General features: G+C 42.1%; 5 protein-coding genes across 7 annotated transcripts; 1 reads left to right on the forward strand and 4 right to left on the reverse strand.

Moving 5' to 3' along the window:
• Positions 1-1107: 1107 nt before the first annotated feature.
• On the reverse strand, positions 1108-1511 carry RB195_005453 (uncharacterized protein; the record flags this gene model as incomplete). Its single annotated transcript, XM_064177956.1, has 2 exons — positions 1108-1203; positions 1341-1511. 2 exons carry the CDS (start codon positions 1509-1511, stop codon positions 1108-1110), a joined length of 267 nt encoding a protein of 88 aa, XP_064035051.1.
• Positions 1512-1805: 294 nt separating this feature from the next.
• Positions 1806-2132, reverse strand: RB195_005454 (uncharacterized protein; the record flags this gene model as incomplete). Its single annotated transcript, XM_064177957.1, has 1 exon — positions 1806-2132. The coding sequence occupies one exon, from the start codon at positions 2130-2132 to the stop codon at positions 1806-1808; it is 327 nt and encodes a 108-aa protein (XP_064035052.1).
• A 512-nt stretch (positions 2133-2644) lies between these two features.
• RB195_005455 (uncharacterized protein) lies at positions 2645-3106 on the reverse strand (the record flags this gene model as incomplete). The annotated part of the gene is made up of 1 exon (XM_064177958.1): positions 2645-3106. One exon carries the CDS (start codon positions 3104-3106, stop codon positions 2645-2647), a length of 462 nt encoding a protein of 153 aa, XP_064035053.1.
• Positions 3107-3187: 81 nt separating this feature from the next.
• Positions 3188-4046, reverse strand: RB195_005456 (uncharacterized protein; the record flags this gene model as incomplete). 2 transcript variants are annotated; one of them, XM_064177959.1, is made up of 2 exons in its annotated part: positions 3188-3675; positions 3746-4046. In XM_064177959.1, 2 exons carry the CDS (start codon positions 4044-4046, stop codon positions 3188-3190), a joined length of 789 nt encoding a protein of 262 aa, XP_064035054.1. The 2 variants fall into 2 exon arrangements, with proteins under 2 accessions (XP_064035054.1, XP_064035055.1); XM_064177960.1 differs by having other exon boundaries at positions 3746-3953.
• A 334-nt stretch (positions 4047-4380) lies between these two features.
• On the forward strand, positions 4381-9827 carry RB195_005457 (uncharacterized protein; the record flags this gene model as incomplete). 2 transcript variants are annotated; one of them, XM_064177962.1, is made up of 8 exons in its annotated part: positions 4381-4407; positions 6460-6597; positions 6674-6779; positions 8226-8392; positions 8578-8704; positions 8944-9053; positions 9299-9385; positions 9690-9827. In XM_064177962.1, the coding sequence occupies 8 exons, from the start codon at positions 4381-4383 to the stop codon at positions 9825-9827; spliced, it is 900 nt and encodes a 299-aa protein (XP_064035056.1). The 2 variants fall into 2 exon arrangements, with proteins under 2 accessions (XP_064035056.1, XP_064035057.1); XM_064177961.1 differs by lacking the exon at positions 4381-4407 and having other exon boundaries at positions 6487-6597.
• Positions 9828-19841: the final 10014 nt, after the last annotated feature.

Consider the following 19841-nt stretch of genomic DNA (forward strand, 5'->3'; position numbering starts at 1 on the left):
CATCACCTCACGAATCTGGGGTGGTACGGGTTTCAAGCGGGTAATGCCTACACGGAATCGTAGATTGTGGGAAGAAACTGATTTCGTTCATCACCCTCTGTAAACGGGTGGCCCGGAACTGTCTCCTACAACGGCTTCTTCCAGCTTAGTTCGGATTATTTTTCGACAAATCACAGCAGGGACGGGGCGCATCGGTTGAAAGAAACCGGGGTCGAAAACGAAGTCACCCTCTTCTCAACAATCTACGCCCCCGTGTAGGCATAAAATTTTTGGTATTACTTGTTCTTAGCAACTGAGAACATCTCAAAATTAAGAAAAAAAACTAGTACGTTTTTGAGTCCGATCGCTCTCATAAAAATCTTAAAGCAGCCCTTTCACTTACTCAAAATTAAGAAAAAAAAACTAGTACGTTTTTGAGTCCGATCGCTCTCATAAAAATCTTAAAGCAGCCCTTTCACTTCGCAGTCGAACATAGTCTCCTCCACAAAGAAGGGATATTTTTGTGATGTTAATTACGAGATGGAAATTCTCAAAATTTCTCGGTGTTTGCAGATAATACAAATAATATGTATGCATACGATATTTTAAAATTGTGCTTTCTTAGGATGAAGGAAATGCAACAGTGGGAAATTATGATAATTATGATATAAATGTTATTCCTTGCATTTGTACAGCGAATGGTGGATATTTGATGTTTACCTTTGTTGTGCTATTTCTACTACTTGTATAGTGTGTAGTTACTGCTACTGTTGTTATTGTTATTACTAGTCTGAACGTCCGGCTAAAGCCGGACTTCTCATGCACCACGTACACGTAGCAATCAGACTCGGGTAGCGGCTCCCTCCGTAGACATGTCCTAATATAATACATTGATTCAATATGACTTACTTGACTTAATCGGCGGGCTGATGTCATCGCCTGACGCGATTACCCGCATCTTCGCCGAGGTGTGCCGTCCTTGAACACAGCTCTGACCAACCTTCTCGATCTTCTGCGAGAGCTTGCACAGAATCAATTCATTCGTCGCTATTCCATGTTCTGCGAAACCTTACGTCTCGCTTGAACTGCCTATCCGCGCCGAGTGTCCTCAGGTCCTTTTTTACCACCTCAATCCAGAACTTCCGTTTTCGGCCAGGTGGCTTCTTCCAGCTCGAACCCGACGAACTCCTCAGAATTCGTTGAACAAGGCGATCTGCCGGTCTCCTTAATATATGATCAGAGAAGCGAAGACGATTTACTTTAGCCACTTTCTATGGCGGTGCAAGATATTGATGTTTTCCACGTGTCATCCGCCGGTATACCACATCAATTTCTGCGTAAAGATCTTCATTGTGACATACCCTAGGCCAAAAGTAGCCAAGTAGCCGTCTAAGCAGCTTTCGTTCCGTGCAGTCAAGCCTCTCCATAACCATCGATGGTGCTGCCCAAGTCTCCGATCCGTACATCATGATATTTCGGATAGGTAGACTCGCAGCTTGACTTCGATGGTGATGGGGGTCGACCACAGGCATTTCGTTAAGGAGTTAACTGTAGAAGTGGCCTTATCTTTGCTGAACATCTCTCTCTCTCGTAGCTGGCATTGTTCTTCAGCGTACTGCCTAGGTAACAGAACTCATCGACGAGTTCTATCGGTTGTCCGTCCACCCTGATTCCCGTTCGAGGTCTCGAAGAGATCCGCTTGCATTTATCAGAACGGAGACGTAGTCCATAGGCTGCAGCCTGCTTCGATACAAGGCTAACAACATGTTCAAGTTTCGCACTGCTTTCCGCGAATATAACAACATCGCCGGCGTACCCGAGATCAGTCAAGGGGCACGCGATGCCCCTTGACTGATCTCGAGTGCTAAGACAATGTAGGCAGGACACTGGTCGACTCTTCTTCGCATAATGTCGTCGATTGCGAAATTGAACAGGAAAGGTCCTGCCACTGCCCCTTGTCTTACTCCAGTTACCACTTCAAACGGTGCTGTACATCCGGCTGGTGTTCGAACTGCAGCAGCTGTTCTTTGATTCATGTCATCAGGCAAACGATCGAACTTTTCTGGTACTCCATTGGCGCGGAGCGAGTTGGGAAGACGGCCTCGATAAAGAGGGTCGAACGCGGCTTCAAAATCCATAAACGCTAGTTGCATTGGTTTCGAATACCGCTGCCAGATGTCGATCACTCTCCTGACGATGAATACCTGGTCAATCGTAGATCGACCAGGACGAAAGCCAGCTTGCTCGTGCTCGTGTTTCTTCGCGACGTTTAATGAGTCGGTCCAGGATAATGCCCTCCAATACCTCGTAAATAACACGCAGCAAAGAGATTCCTCGATAATTCCTTGGGTCCGTGACGGATAAATTCTTGTGGAGGGGAATTATGATAGCGTGTCTCCACGAATCAGGTATCCTTTCGTCTATCCATATTGAACGGATGATCTTTGTCATCTCACGAGTCCCCGGACGGAGGAAAATATTTTAGCATTTCTGCGCTAATTCCGTCGTCTCCGCCAGATTTTCCATTCTTCATTTTTTGAATACAGACCAGGAACTCCGACTCGGTCGGCGGCTCTTCGTTAACCGCATATGTCGGTCTTTGAACGTGCTCGAGTTCAGGAGCTGACGGTGCTAGCCGATTCAGCAAGGTCTTGAAGTGTTCCCTCTAAATTGGAAGGGTTCCTTCACCGACAGCTACTCCATTGGCAGTGTTGAGGACAGGAGAACATCTTTTCTTTTTGTCGCTATACTGTTTTAGTAGAGCATAGGCTTTCCGCGGGTTCCTGTCCTCCCACGCCTTCTCGAACTCCATCGCTCTTGACGTCCACTCGTTATCGCGGTCTTGTTGCAGTTGACGACGCAGCTTCCTTCTAAGACGCTTTTGCTGGTTGAAGTCACTAGCGTTGCGTGCGACACATACAGAATTGTACGTGAATTTTGTTTCCGCGGATGCAAAGGCAAACTTCTTCCGCGGCAATAGAACCGGGAGCGTTTCCCTTGCAGCGTCCTGGATGCACTTTGTGAAGGAATCCGCATCGCTAAGCTTCTTTCTGGTCCGTACTCCAACATGAATAGACACACGTTGGCGGAATCCTGTTCTGCATTCATCGTCTTTCAGACCTACCATGTCGATTTTCGGTTGAAGAGGAACTCCTCGGTTTCTCTTGTGAGACCGTATCTTGAAGCTGAGAAGAACTGGACAGTGGTCTTAGTCGAACGCGACGTCCCAAAGAGCTCTAGATTTTCGGATATCTGACTGAGGAATGTTCCTCGCCAGAACGTAGTCGAGCTGAAGTTTAAGAGTCCTCATCTTCCGCTTGCGCTGCTCTTCAGGCGTTAAAAGGGTTGACCCTTGCCACGTGAGCTGATGGCGTCGATGATTCCTCTTAAACGTGGAAGCGATGATGAGGCCCGTCTGTTCGCACAAGTCGACCAGACGGTCACCGTTGTCCGACGTGCGCTCCGCTGCATAGTACCATTTTCCTAGCACATCGGATTGCTGTTCGAGTCCCATCTTCGCATTTGCGTCGATTCCGACAATGACCACCTGCTGGCTTGGTATTTTAGACATCAACGCATTGAGTTCATCATAGAAGGCGTCCTTACTGTTGTCCTCAGCGGTTTCCGTAGGTGCGTGAGCACTTACGATCCAGAGTTTACAGTCCTCCGCGATCCCGCAGTCGTAAAAAGGCGCATCTAGACGACGTTGAGCCAAATTCCTCCACCAGGTTCTTGTAATCGTTCCTCACAGCTATCGCGCAGCCACCTACTTTGTTCTCATCAGCATCGCCGCAGTATATGGTGTAATTTTCGATGCTGATGACGGGCCGATCTCTCATGCGTGTTTCCTGCAGTGCAGCAAAAGGCACACAGAGATATCGCAGAAGTCTGGATAGAGCGGCTTGTTGGAGTTCACTCGATAGTGTTCGGCAGTTCAGCGTGACGAAACGAATGGTTGTTGCCAAAGATTCCATGCTCCCTTCAGGCAATTGACCTTTCGGGTTATGGGCTTTGGCGGTGTGCTGGACGACAGCACCTTTTTTCAATGTATGGGAAGCTTTCGCCATATAACAGTGCAGGTTATATAGCTCGTACGTTCCCAATGCGTACACTCGAACGCCTGACTGCGTTTAGTTAAAGCAGAGCCACCATGTGCAGGTAGCAATCAGACTCGTATACGCGGCCCCATTGATTCAATATATGTAACATAATTATGTCATTAATATGAAATCATTATTATACGAACAAAAAAAGAAATGGGAGAAGTAGGGATAAACACAGTGAGAAAAGTATGAGATCACTTTATCTTGTCAAAAATCTTTTCTTCCTTTTTTTCTTCGTTGTTCCGTTTAATGGCAGTGTTCGCCTTTCTAGTCAGGTGACGTCATTTTGCAGAGTCACATGCTTGGCTGTGGTGGCAGCGTGGCGGTTAGTATCGACGGGGGCCCTTACTAATAGCATCTATCGCTGTAGCTCGCGACGGTCCCACTGTCAGACCGCGCCGCTTCGAGCGCAGCCGCCTGCACAGCTGCACCGGGCTTCATTTTGTTTTGACCCGACTATAATCTCATTAGGTTGCACGCGATGGGCCCGCTCTCGCAGGCAGTTTTTCCCTCTTCTACGCGCACATATACATTCTCACTCCCTCTGCTCTCTCTGGGCTCCACCAATCGAACGCACAGATCAGGGCAGTGTAAGCGGGCAAACTTTCCTCATTCCTAGCCCGCATTAATTAATCGCTAGTGAGCTCAAAAATAGATAAAGACCGCCTCACTGTGCGCTTTTCGCTCCTTGTTAAAGGCATCATTCCACGAATCTGAGGTGATACGGATTTCACGTGGGGTATTCGTATTCGGGATGGGAGACTATGGAGAGGGGAGTGGTTCCGTCCATTTCTTCCTAATTGCCGTAAAAAACGGCCCGGAAGATACGGCTTCAGGCGTTTTGGCGCACTATTTTCTACAACGAGCTCGATTGAAGCGCGCCAGCCTTGTGCACGCACCGCATCTTCCGGACCGTTTTTTTACGGGAATTAGGAAGAAATGGACGGAATCACCCCCTTCTCCATAGTATCATATCCCGTATACGAATACTCCACCTGAAATCCGTACCACCTCAGATTCGTGGGGTGATGCCTTTAAGGTTCAGGACACATGTGATCTCCAATCGGTCGATTGTCTTTGGGGTGTGCATTTATGCGGTCATATCGATCGGTTTTGTTTTATGTACATTTTTCTTTCATTTCTATCGTTAGCTGGTAATTGGTGAATGTTACTATTACAGTAATTGCTAGTCTCATGTTGGTGGATTGTTAGAATTATGATGGTCGATTTCTTCCAGTGTTATTCTTCAACCAGTTTATTGCAAAAAAGCACAAGGGGCTTATTTCTCGTACACCTGGTACGCTGGTCCATCTATTACTTATCATTCCATTCCTTTTTGAATTTCTGGATTCAATGCCTTGCCTTTGACTCCAAGAGTAAATTACATTCGGTTGCTAGTAAATGAACCTAGTGTTTATTTTTCGTTTGAGTTTTCCACAGAATGAATTTTGGTCGCTTGTTCGTATTTATTCCATCTGATGCCATCTGGTCAATGATAAGTGTAGTCGGGTTGAAACGGCAAGAAGCAGTGTTCCACTATCATAAGGTTCCATGTAAAAACAGACCATAGCCACTTATCACTAACGAACATAGGGGCACAAATCTTCAAAACTAAGAAGGGAAAGGCAAGTTTTTTTTTTTACTTTCTTGTCACACAACAAGACTTCGAAATGTTCACTCTTGAAACTGTGATCAGGGAGTTCCTGGACACTATGCTTTGATCCTAGCTCAATGACTCGCTGGAGCCTGTGTTGTTGCAAGTCTCCGCAGCCAGTTTAGCCTTCCTTCCTGACACCATTCTTCGATGTAGTTCGCGACGGTCCCACCTCGATTCCACCCGCTACCACGACCGCATCGCTTCGAGGCGCTTATGCAATTTCACGGCGCTTCGTGTCGTTTTAATCCCACCATACAAAAGTCTCAACTCTCAACAAATCTATACGACTATTTGACTCCTGCGGTCACACAGCATCAGAAGAGTCTGTACGAATTGGAACCTAAAGGTACAGCCTTTCGGATAACTTCTGATCCCCATCAGGTCATCCATTGGTTGAACTGAAGTGATTTGGTCACACTCATCTGCGAGGAGTTCAAAGTCACGCCTCGAACACAACCGCTTACGCCATTTACAAGCTATAACTATGGATGAACTATAGATCAAGTTGTATTGGCAGGGTTGTCGAAGTTAAGACTGAACTAATTTTCGTATTTCAGAATGCAGACGGAAACGTAATCAATCAGTTGGCTTTCGGTTTTGTCCGTCCACATGGAGACACGGAGATTATTCGTTTTCAAAATTACCTCAATGAGATATGTACATTTCATCGTGCTTAACGATAAAGGAAAAGAATAACGATATAAAAAAGTGTACTTTTAGGCGTTCGAACATTTCAACGAACCAAAAATGCTGCTGCTGGATGTTTGTCCTTTTTTGAGACATTTTGATCACTTGCTTGGATTTGGAATTAAGACTACGCTGCATGGAAACGAAGCTATTTTGGAGTTTGTTCAAAAGGTTGCCCAAATCATATTCTTAGTCTTGAGGAAAAATCCGTTGTTTGCTCCTTTGAAAAAAAAGAAATCGGTTTCAGCAATTCGATGAACACAAGAAATCGATTAATTACGATCAGGAGCCGACAAATTATCTGGATGCATATCTTCACGAAATACACAGGCGAGGAAAAGAAGGAATCCAAGGTTTGGTCTTTCATCGCCATTAAAGTTATGTTCTAGTGCTCCTAAAGGTTCAGATGTGAAAAATGACGCATGCACTTTTTTGTACGGGATAATTTATCTCCTATGGAAGTTTCCCTTAATAAAGGGAGGAAGTAGAGACACCATTGCTTATGTTAAAGGCATCACCCCACGAATCTGAGGAGGTGCAGATTTCAGGTGGAGTATTCGTATACGGGATGGGAGACTATGGAGAGGGGGGTGATTCCGTCCTTTTCTTCCTAATTGTCGTAAAAAACGGCCCGAGAGATACGGCTTCAGGCGTTATGGCGCACTATTTTCTACAGGGAGTTCGACTGGAGCGCGCCAGCCTTGTGCGACGCCGCATCTTCCGGGCCGTTTTTTACGGCAGTTAGAAGGAAATGGACGGAATCACCCCCCTCTCCATAGTCTCCCATCCCGTATACGAATACTCCACCTGAAATCTGCACCACCTCAGATTCGTGGGGTGATGCCTTTAACTTGGATGAGCGCGATACACGCGTTCTATTACGAGAGGGCAGAGCGCAGAGGAGGAGAGTACGTAGTTGGGGGAGAAATAAGTTCGTTGCAGACGCGTTGCGACTTTCCGCTTCCGTTACTGTCGTTAGGTACCCGCAGCCGAATAAGTGTTTGTAGAAGAAGCTGTCGGTAGGCCGGAGCAGGCATATTTGTATTGTAATTAAGTGATAGGGTTAACTTCTGGGAAGGTTCAAAAAACAGGTACAGGTACCAACGCAGCAAGGGGAAAAAGACGTGCAAAATGAAAATGCTAAAAATGAAGAAAGAACGTAGAAGAATTGTGCAAGAAAAGCACAACATCAGAAAACATAAATGAAGCTGAAAATTGAAAACGTTCAAAAATAGAAGTTAAAAGGTGTAGGAACGAGAGCCTGGTTTTTGAAAGGTGTAGATTTATGAAAAAACTATAAAGAAGATATAGATGTATATTTGTATTTATACAGACCATTAAATAAATGTACTATAAGATACAGCAGTAGTTCGTAAAAGTTTCGATTTATTTGTTTTACATAAATAAAGCACTTATTACATTACATTATTTTCTACTTCTGGGATTTCGTGTGCAATCGTTCGATGTATCTCTATACATAAGCGATCGATACTCCGTACAGATGCAATACCAGAGATAATGTGCTCCTGCGAGGCATGTCTCACACCTCATTTGACGATGAGGGCCGAAGATGTGATGGGCGGGGCGTAGGGCGAACGCAGCGCAATGCTCTGCTGACGCTATTAACTGCTGCGCAGAGGAATTAACGCTGGCCGTTGCCAGTCGTTTCCCCTAAGGATAGGTTGCCGCGGAGGCTGCACTTACCTAACGATACGCAACCCATATTCAATAGTGGTCTAAAAAATGTCTCCTCTCATAGTATTTGTAATGTTCTATCTCCAAAAATGCGACTATTTCAGAAGGATTCATTGAGAAGCAGTGTATTGCCGCTATCTATGATCTTTATAGTGCCGGTTTGGAGACAATCGTAATCACATTACGATTTTGTTTCCTCTTCATCCTGAACTATCCTCATATACAAAGAAAAATTCATCAAGAGATTGACGATGTCATTGGACAAGAGCGGGCAAGTTTCAATAGCTCTTCATATTCATATTTTTTTCCATTGATAGAGGGCTTGAAAGGGAAACGAAAGGGATATCTCTTATAGACATCCGTTAATTACGGCAGAAGTTAAAAATTATCATTTGTATTATGCGACAGTTTTTATCTAGAACCGATCGCATTTTTAAGTGACCCAGAGGTTTCCAGGATATTACCATGGACGATCAGAAAATTCTTCCATATACCTGTGCTTTTCTTCAAGAAGTGTACAGAGTTGGATATGTTGGATATGTAAATTTTCTTCGGATAACAATGGAGAACGTGAACTGCGAAGGTAGCACTTACATCTGATTTACATCTCATGATATTCAATAATTTTCACGAATTTCCCACAACAGCATTCATTTAGAGGTTCTTATTTAAATACTTGCTAGGACGATTAAATGAAACTGATTTTCAAATGTTTGATTGATTTGAACGCACCAGAACCGCGCTGCAGCCGTGCCGTGGCGTGATCGCAATGAAACAGAAGTCCTACAGGTCTTTCTTATACATTCATAGTTTTCTATTTAGGCTACAAACTTCCCAAAGGAACAAGAGTTATTCCGCAGTTCCCAAGTGTTCACATGGATGAGTCAATCTATCCGAGAGCGGAGTTGGTCGTTCCTGAAAGACATCTTAAGGTTCGCTCGATGTTTTTCTCTTAGTCTAATCAGAAATACATGATACAGCCATGTTAAAACGTACCGCATTGCATCCTTCTGGTTGTGTGTTTGCCTTCCGCGAACCTACCGCAGACTTCTGCGCGGCAGTGCCCTTCGCCTTCGGCTGAAGGTCAGGCGTTGTACTCCCAATAATTCACAACACACGACAGATTTTCTCACTGGATTGTACTTCCGCAAAGGTTGAATTCGCTGAATCTGTTCAGGATGGGCAATTCATCAAGGATGATCGTATCACTGGTTTTTCTGTCGGCAAAAGAGCTTGTCTAGGAGAGAGTCTGGCTAGGATGGAGGTGAGCTGCATATTCAGTTCACCGACTAATGATTAACAATTATAGCCGGGTCAAAGCGACACGAGGCGCGATGCACGGTGTGAAACGGCGCGGTGGAGGCAGCAGTTAGAACCGACGTGGGGCCATCGCAAACTGCAGCGATGGGTGGTGCCAGCAAGGGTTGCAGTGCGTCCTACTCGCTACGCTCCACCACACCGCCTCGAGAGAAGCCGCGAACGCAACTGCACCGTGCTTCATGTCGTTTTGACTCTACTATAGTAAATTAAATTTATAAAAGTAAGTAGTCGCAAGAGAACGTATCCAGGTGTTCATGTTCTTCACCTCTCTGATGCAGAAGTTCCACTTCGAACCTGAGGGATTATGTCCACCTGAGCCGAAGCTTCAAACGTCGACCTTGAGAACTCCACTTCCATATAAAATTCGAGTTCACGAGAGAATGTAGGATTTTGCCGATAAGAGCAAAAGATTTTTTTTTTGCAAATTGTATTATTGTATTGGAAAGTATCGATAAATATTACATTAGGGTTGCAGTAGTTGCGCTGTTTAGATTCTTTAGCGGATTCATAGTTCATTGCAGGTTTATTGTCGTAATACTCACTGCACATCGATAAATGCAGCTGAGCGGTTTTAAAATGATCGTTTCGCTTCGTAGACGCGTCTCATTGGCGGTGACACGTGGAAGCAGACATCAGAGTAAGCAGAGTAAAAACTCCGGCTTTTATATCTTGTTTAAGTTTATATTTTTATCTAGATATTATAATAGCTTTTCTTTCCAACTTTTGCTCGCAAATGGAAATTGAATTGTCCTTGCAGCTCTATAATCTTTCTCCAAAATCCTTCCCGAATGATGTGGAGCATGCGTCATTTCACTCGCGTTTTTCCAGTGAGGCGAACTTCCATTCTCAGAAACTACTGCCGCATAGCTGCTATTTTGCTGCAATACTTGTTTCGGGTGTGTTATATCTCATTTAGAAGCTCGGCATAACTTTTTATCCTCAAAATAGCTGTTATTTTTTCTCTTATGGAATTGCATATATACATAATATTTGTTCATTCATTGAACGTCTCTGATATATGCATATCCGTTGGTTTAGCGAAGAAAAAAAAAGAAAATCCTAGTAAAGGGTTGCTGAGGAGCCCTTAAAGGAGACAGAGACTTAACGGTAGTTGTGGACTAAGCTAGAATAATTAGAGATTCTACCGTCCAAATCCGATACAAAAACTTTGGAGGAACAGTGGACAGATTCCAGAAGATGACTGAAACAAAGTAGCAAATGCCGACAGTTTCTATTGAGAGAAGGTAAAATTCGTGATGACTACAACTCATATATAGAATATATACACAACTACAACCCCCTAATTCTAAATCATAACTCTCTGATATCATCCATTGTAAGCTGAATTACTTGATCTGCTCGGTGGGATATATTCCTGGACCAGTTGTTCGCATCTTCACGATGTATCTAGATCTTGAGGAGCTTGGTTGAGCCAACTTGTTCGATCCTCGGCTAGAGCTAGCTTCTTGCTTTCTGCGTTGTTCTATATTCTGCAAAACTTGACGTCTCGCCTGAATCGGCCATCGACACCGAGTGTCCTCAGATCTTCTTTCGTCATCTCAACACTTCCGACAGAAAAGAACAGAATTTCCGCTTCCGTCCTAATGATTCGCCTTTTTTCAGATTTGTCCCCTAAACATCCTCAGCACTTGTTGAATGTGACAATATGCAGGTCTCTCCACAACATAACCATGGAGGTGAATACGGTATTTTATGACTAGCTTCGACACCGGAACAAGGTTTTTGGTGTTTTTCACGGCTGATCCGTCAGGGCACCACATCCACTTCCGCGTAAACTCATTCGTTGTGGGATACTCTAGACCAGAAGTAGCAAACAGCAGTCTGCTCAGCCTTCTCTAGCTCCATGAAGTCGATCATCGCCGTCATCATAGACGAAGTTGTCCACGTCCTCGATCCGTACATAAGCATAAGTTGGATAGCGGACAGATGCACTCTTATCACGAAATTAGTATTATTTATTCCGGGCTAATAGCAATATTTTATATCTAGTATTCTTATAATATCCTTTGTTCAGAGTTATTACTATTCAATTGAAGTGAGGGGCGGCGTAGCGCAGTCGGTAAGAGGTCCTGCCTTGGCTGCAGCATGATGGAAGGTTCGATTCCGTCCTAGCGCCAACCAAACGTTTCATCCCCCAGGCGTTGATAAACTCGATAAACTCAGACTCGTGTGGGAGGATAAAACACCGACTTGACACATCGGCTAGCCACCGTAATTCATTGTATAGGCCAGTTACACGTTCGTAAACCTCAAACGATTGTGAATTGAAGCGAACGTGGTGGCGCACCCCAAGCGGATTGATTAACGCCACACTTATAATTTATCCCTTATTTCTGTCCAATTGCAATAACATTTATTATTATTCATCTATCATTTATCTTCATTTTTATCTTCTTACCACTCATCATCAACCCAGCTTTGATAGGTTGCTGTTTGCTGTGTAATCTTTGCTAAGCCTCAGAGAATTGCTATGCTAGGAAGTTCACTGAAAGTGACAGCGAAAGAAAATCCCTCCGAGTCTTGTTACTGATTGGATGTTTCCAATTTCTTGCAGTTATAAGTGTAGATAAATGCTCACATCTGACTTTTTGTACATTTGCTCGTCTCAATATGCCTAATTTATGTGACGTCTTCTCACATTTCGAATTCAGCAAAGTAGGTTAGTAGTTTCTGCAAAGTGCAGAGCTTGAAACCTCCCCTTCTCGGTCCTTCTCTCACTTGTAGTTCGCGATTCATCCGTCAGCAAAGCAGCTGAAGCAAATTTGTAAGTACTAAAAGGAGTTTTTCTTCTTGTTGTTTTTTTTTTCAATTTCAGTTCACCTCTTCTCAACTTTTGTAGGTACGGGCAAATCTGTGTCGCTTTACTTGATGTTTGAAGCATTGTAGTTGTTTACTTGTTACTGCATTCTAGTGATGTAAAATGAGAAAACGTTCATCCCTAAATATATCAAATCAGTAGAGGTTACGGTCTAGAAACACATTTTCAGCTATGCAATGTCTTTTGCTGGAAATGTACGGGAATGAAAAAAAGGAAAAAACGAATGTAACTTTCCGCGTATCTGCTGGGCGGAGCTGTGTGCCTGTTGACGAAAAATTCGATGCTCATTCGTTATGCACAGGAAGTGAAGCGTTTGATTATCACTGGACATAGTTGACAATGAGAATAAAAAGGGATTGATAAAGAAGAGTGAAAGAGTAAGTCTGTGATCTATTTGTAAGTTTTTCTGTCCCTTTTAGGACTATCACTATCGTTTCCCTTCAGTTTAGAAGTTATACATGCACCTATTCTTGAAAGTGATGCCTTGTGATGTTTCTTAAATATTCAATCCGTGATTTCTTTTTATTTGAAGGGAAAAAAACGAAGCTACTTAGTGAAAGGGTTTCCGGACGCCGCTACAATCTCCCTACAGCATATTTATGTCAACTCGTAACAAAAATGTTGCTTTGCTCGGACTAAAATACATACTATTTGTGGGCGCTCTTTAATATTTTTATGTGCAATTTTACTGAAAATCTCTTTTTTTGTTGAAGCACCTCTTCCTCCGCCAGTTCCACTGAGTGCTGCTTTTTCTTCCTTCATTCCACCTCCGGAACTGCTACTGGAAGCAAGGCAAATCAGGGGAATTTTTGCTCCAACACCCTACTAGCTCTACTTTTTACCGCTTTTGTTCTTTAGCATTTCTTTACTCTTTCTGGTTGTTCGATTATGGATGAGGATGTCGATAATCCACTTATGAATGGTCTGGAGCATTCTAGTTAGCCTATTAAGCATTCTTCCGCCCAAACGCTTATCGTTGACGGGAACTTCCATAATCGAGGTCGTCCATTGTTCAAAGAGACTAGAGCGATGCAGTTCGTTCATTCATTATTCATCTTAAGTTCTTAAAAATGTAAGTAATTGTTGTTTTTCGCTCGTTTTTCGCATAAATACTTCCGCCTTTGCGTCCAACTAGGAGCGCAATTAGCGTATTTCCACTCGTGATCTTGTAACGAATCGTGCTAGGAGCGCTCTACCTATGTAGGTGACGTTGGGATCTAAATGAACTGAACGGACTCCATGCAGCCACTTCTGCGCATTCACAAAGCGTTTTTATCGACGCAGTCAACTCAATTACCCTTTGGTGGCTTTCGACCTCATTCTAACGGGGCCACTTCGAGTGCTTCAACGTATAGACGTCCGAAATCTTCAGATTTTTCTGGAAAATCGACCCAACTGAATGTTGAAAGTGATTTTTGCTTCTCTTCTTCTTAGTTGTTATCGAGTTTGTTAGAAAATATGCCCTTTTTGTTTTGTGTGTAGTTTATATTTCGATTTCGATTTATAAGGGCAATATGTAGTAATAGTAAGTAAGAGAAAATATAGTGTTATAGCGTGTTCAATACACAAAAGTATTTAATTTTTTGGTTTATGTAACTAGTATATAACTAGTATTTAAAATTCTTAGTGCTTTTTAATTTTTTTTTCAGAAGATGTCGTGACACTGTATTTTATTATTAAAGTTAAAGATGTTTCGTTAATCAAATCTGCACAATCTCTTAGTCACTTTCCCTCATTCATTTCTTTCCATTTCTTCGAACTGTCACAAAGACACGTATATACATATAATTGGTCGGGTTGAAACTTATTTAACTGTGCTCAGACTTTAACAAACGCGCGGTGGGGCAGCGGGACTGCCAAGCGTTCGCGTCGCGTACTGAGCAGATTCGACGGGTCATTCCGCATTGTTCAGAAGAAAGGCTGCAAACGAAAATTCAGAAGGGACCTGAATCCCAGGCGAATTTGCTTGAAAATGAGTGAAGCAGTATTCAAATTTAAGACAGCTTTCGAGGCTTTTATATAATTTAAATAATTCGAAAAAAGACAGAATATAATTTGATTACTGACTTTTTGTCTGTTTATAGTTTTATTTTTATTTGCATTTATTTTAAAAAAATAATTTGAGCATCAGAATGTCTTCTGGCTACAGCATTCGACAAATTTTATCGTTGTCTATGGTCCCGATGAAATGAGGTTTTCTAACTCATCTATTCACTCACTGATTCATTCGTTCATCTACTTATTCATATTCCATTCAGTCGATCATTCATCCCATATCTCGCTTAAACATTTATTCAATTGACTAGGACAACTCATATACTATAAATGGTACGGCACATAAATGTGCAGTTTCATCATGTTGATACGACCTTAGTTTCTAGCATTTGAATGCTTTCCGCGTAAGTAGTTTAGCTCCGAATCTGTACGCCTTAAATATGGCAAACAACATATGTCTTTTTTCCCGTCGAAATTACAGCTTTTTACTAATGTGGAGAAAGTTTATGGATTTCTCGTAGTTTCGTTCATCGCCGGCCGCTTTAGCACCTCAACTCATAAACAAGATGATTAGTTTACTCCTGCGTTATTCTTGTTGCTTGACTATGTGTGCGTAAGCAATGGCCAGAATACTAGACTAACGTTCAGGCGGAAATCTTCGGCCGTACTCTTTCCATTTCTTGTTGGAATATGTCCAAAATGAAAGACTGGACTGCTGTACGAGATTTGAAAGGATCTTATTAGGACTCGAAAAAAATGCATCTTTCGACTTCCCATTAGTTCTTTGCGGATCCATTTTCAGGAATCACCTCGCAAAGAAAGAGAGAAAAAACTTGGACTGAGCTACCTAATTTATTTGTGCTCAATCAAAGAAGAGAAGAAATACATCATTAGAAAAGCTCATCAATCTTTTCTCAAGGAAGAAAATTAGCTTGAACTTCCTTCAACAATTATGAAAACCGCTGTTTTATGCTTGTTTGGTCTTGTCTTTATGCCTACGTTTATTCTCTTTTTATCATTTACATCATACATTTGTGAAAATATCAAAATATAAAATGTTTAATAATATTAATACAAATGAAATATAATATATCAATATAAATATTATTAATACTAATATAGTAATATATTAGTTATATAAATTATTACATTAATATAGTAATATAAATGAAATGTAATGAAATATATTTATGGCATTATGTGGATCTTAGTGAAAAAAAAACAAGCACTCCAATCCACCTTTCAAATTTAGTGCGTTCTTTCTTCCGTTCTCAAATGTTTCGTCTTCGAATTAAGGGGGAAATTTTGGATTATCACGGTAGATCTCCAGGTCAAATTTGTTCAATGTTTGAAGCTCCTCAAGAATTTGGAAGGTGAATTCTTTTGATTATTATAATTGTTATTTATTATTCTATTATGTTTATTGTTATTTTCGCTTTCATTAATACTTCTTTCTACATGGTCATCAGGGTTGACCATGGGTTGACCATATGTAGAAAGAAGCTCTTCCGAGAATATAGCTAAATAATTCCCCGAGGAATAGCGGGGCTATTTCTCAGAACTAATTGAAAATGAGTGTAAGTGTGTAGCTGACAAGAAACCATATGTATCCCATTTACGAAGCTACTCACTCATTAGTTGGTTTCTCTAGCGAAGGAAAGCACTTTGAGGCTTCTTCGCGACCTCTGCATTTGAATTTCGTCGCCCTCTTGCAAATGAATCTTTGCGCTCTATAACATAAATTGCTAATTAAATAATTAATTGTTAATTGCTATAGCAGATAATATTTTTCTGGTCTTAGTTAAAGGCAGCGTATCACGATTTAGAGGTGGTGTAGAACCGACAACGAAAGCGTATTGTTCGAGTTGTGGATTGCGGGACCCAACATGGCTCCGCTAATCTTTCCGTGAATTTCGTTAAAAAAAACGTTGTGGAGGACGCCGTTTCTTTCACGACATTGCAACAAGTCACCGTTGTGCACTTCTCGCATCCACGAGTGAGCAGTCAAAGGTTAACGAGGTCTCCTCACCAGCCTATTCAAGTAAAAGTAATGAATAAAGCTGCTGTGGGGACCGGAACGCGTATGTAGAGGCATTTTTACGCACACCGTCGGAAATAAAGCGGTTTTCACATAATTTTTTTTAACGATGATTAGAAAAGGAAGAGCGGAACAACGCTGGGTTCCGCAATCCACTACCCAAACTCTTCGCCTTCACTGTGGGTTCCGCGCCACGTCAAAATTGTGATACGTTGCTTTCAAATATTTATGTATTTATAATATTTAGACACTAAACAGCGAAACGTGTTCCTCCTCGTTGGCATAGCCTTAGAGGCACCACCCCACGAATCTGAGCTGGTGCAGATTTCAGGTGGAGTATTCTTATGATGGATAGTAGATTATGGAGAAGAGGGTGATTATGTCATTTCTTCCTAATTGCCGTAAAAAAACGGCCCGGAAGATGCGGCGCCGCACAAGGCTGGCGCGCTCCAGTCGAACTCCCTGTAGAAAATAGAGCGCCGGAACGCTCGAAGTCGTATCTTAAGGGCCGTTTTTTACGGCAATTAGGAAGAAATGGACGTAATCACCCTTCTCTCTACAATCTACAACTCCGTATAGGCGTAACCCACCTGAAACATGCACCACACCAGATTCGTGGAGTGATGCCTTTAACGGAAATAGGGGTGATTGCAATCCATAAGTTCAAGATGAAGGGCGCAAGTTACGGAGCTCTGAGCTGCCGTAAATTCTGTTGTGTTCTAACTCAATTCTGTTGTCAGAACAGCTGCAAGAACTTCAGATTAAAGGCATCACCCCACGAATCTGAGGTGGTGCAGATTTCAGGTGGAGTATTCGTATACGGGATGGGAGCCGTATCTTCCGGGCCGGTTTTTACGGCAATTAGGAAGAAATGGACGGAATCACCCCCCTCTCCGTAGTCTCCCATCCCGTATACGAATACTCCACCTGAAATCTGCACCACCTCAGATTCGTGGGGTGATGCCTTTAACTTTGATAAATTTGATAATATGTTTATAACTTTAATATCTTGAGCTACCATTCACTCTGAAATTCTGTTTTCGTGACATTGTTATGTTATGGGTTATGGTTTATCGAATGGACCTAATACTGAACGTGTGTATAGTTCTTTTCATGTTGTATCGGATTTCTCCTCTCTCCTTCTTGTCATTTCCCTAGATTTTTTTTCTTTTTGCTATACTATTGCACTCACTACTTCCAAATATGTATCCACTTTTGTAGGTGACATGGCTGTGATGCTTTTATTTGATTACTTCACCTTATTTACTTCAACAGAAATCATCCCGTCTTCAGCCGTCCGATTCGCATCGGATGGCTGAAGAGGTACACATCGCAGCAAGGTTTCCGGTGTTTTCTTCGACAACACCGGAAATGCCAGCACTTATGGATTGTATTTACCAAGTTATTATGTGCTACCTTCTCAGTGCGATACGATTCACCACCAGATACAGCGCTTTGCATCGAGTGTGACTTATTCAGCTCCAAATTCCTCTAATCCATGCAGAATATCCTTATTTTTCTTGACTTTTTTTGAACTTAACATCTTTGCCTCGGTTTGATTGAGGTAATTTGGCCTTGTCAAGGAGAATTTTCTCATATTTTTCGTTCCATCAAATGACAGATCTGTTCACAGAAGATATCAGAAATGATGATTTCTGGCCAATTTTCGGAGATCCATTCTATTTCCGCGCGGAAATAATTATACATTTTTTGCCGATAACATGTTTTTATGATCTCATAACAGCATCATCCCGCCGGCCTGGCGATTTGTGGCCAACCGGCTTTTTTTTTGCTGGATGCCATGAAAGGTTTTTCAGCCGTTTGTCAGTGTGATCTGATTCATGTTAGTTCATTTCTCACAAATTTCCACATTCCTACCTCATTTCCGACCATGTCACACAGAATTTTTGAATACCATTAGGATGATCACCATAAAAAGAAGTAAAATAAAATCATCATAAATGCACCATAATAATCTTTGCGAATAAGTATAATGTATAAGATTCTTGAGAAATTTCTGTGAAATGTACCTTTTTTGACGCAAAAGGCGGATCTCTTCTTTTCCTACGTTCATTTTCGCTGCTGCAGTTCCTCAGCAACTCGACGTTGAACCGTTCCGCAAGTTCCGCCGAACATAAGAGTACATATCATCTCGTCACTGCAGTTAAGCACAAGTAAACTAGTTAGTTTACTTATTTGTTTGTTTACTTTAAATGAACATTGAAGGTCTCACACAAAGAAGTCTCGAAAGTGCCCACGACACTGGACCACCCATTGCGGAGCCTCTGCAGCATAGTCTCAATTCGACCCAAATCTCGCCTTCAGCTTTTGTTTTTCTGCTGATTTTTGTTGTTGCGAAAACCTGTTTGAAACCTGTTTAATCTATACGCATATTTCCAAATTGATCTACCTTCGTGGCTTCATGAAATCGCGTTGAAGTCGGAAGTTCTGGTATCATAAAAGGCTCAGAAATTGGAAAGGAGATCCTGGAAATTTACCGATTATTATGAATTCAGACGTTTTTTAGTAACAGGATGGAGTTGAAGAAGTTTTCTTCGCTTTTTCTTCGGATGCCTATATTCCTTGTTGTTTCTACAAGAAGTGGTCTTTGTATTTCCATTTTCTGCAAACACGGACTTGCAATCCCATGTAACTGTGTGAGTGCTGAGTTTCCGCCATTCTGGAAACTGTCCCCACTACTTCTCTGTTCTTTTTCTGCTTTTCTGTCGGACTCGTAATCACGAGGAAGTTGCTGACTGCTCTACTTGCGACTATGGTAATTCTGCTCGCTTCTTGGACTAGCTCTTGGTCAGATTAATTATGCATTCTGCACCTTCTCATTTCCAAAAATGTCGAGTTTAAAGAAAAAAAAATTCGAAGACTCCTTATTGAGTAAAACTCCTTCATATGATCAAGAAGAATAATTAATTTCTGATGCTCCTTTTCGAAGCTAAGAAACATTATCGAATCATGGACGGGAGGACGATGATATATGAAGAGGAAAAGGGTAGTGAATAAGAGAATAAATTGAATAACCCGAGGGAGCAAGTCACAAATCGATTCTTTATTTCTCGAAGTTTCACTCGTTTGTTTTTCAAACTTCTGTGATCATAAATGTCAGGAAAAAAATTAATCGTTCCTCATTCTGTCCACTTTCTTAAGATTTTTCTCGTTTCTTTGATTTGGACAGGAATGTCCCAGTGATACATCTACAAAGAGCACAAACAGATGGAACAAAAAGTGAAAAAAGGTCAAGACAACAATTCTCGCATCTAACAAACCAAAGAATTTGGCTGGATCAATTTTGATGATATGGGAGGGGGCGGGATTACGTTGTTGTAATTGGTTCGTTCACATTCCTCATCGCGCTCTGGTGGCAAGTTGCCTGCTCTGTGCATCTGGATAGACTCAAACTGGCGCGGTTGGATTAATTAGTTCCAATCAAATTACACGATAGATCAAATTAGTGTTTTCACTTATCCAGACAGGTCTGGTTCCAATTTATCACTCTTGGAAGTATAAAGGGTC

This window comes from Necator americanus, chromosome I, assembly GCF_031761385.1.
Source record: "Necator americanus strain Aroian chromosome I, whole genome shotgun sequence".
NCBI classification, from domain to species: Eukaryota; Metazoa; Nematoda; class Chromadorea; order Rhabditida; family Ancylostomatidae; genus Necator; species Necator americanus.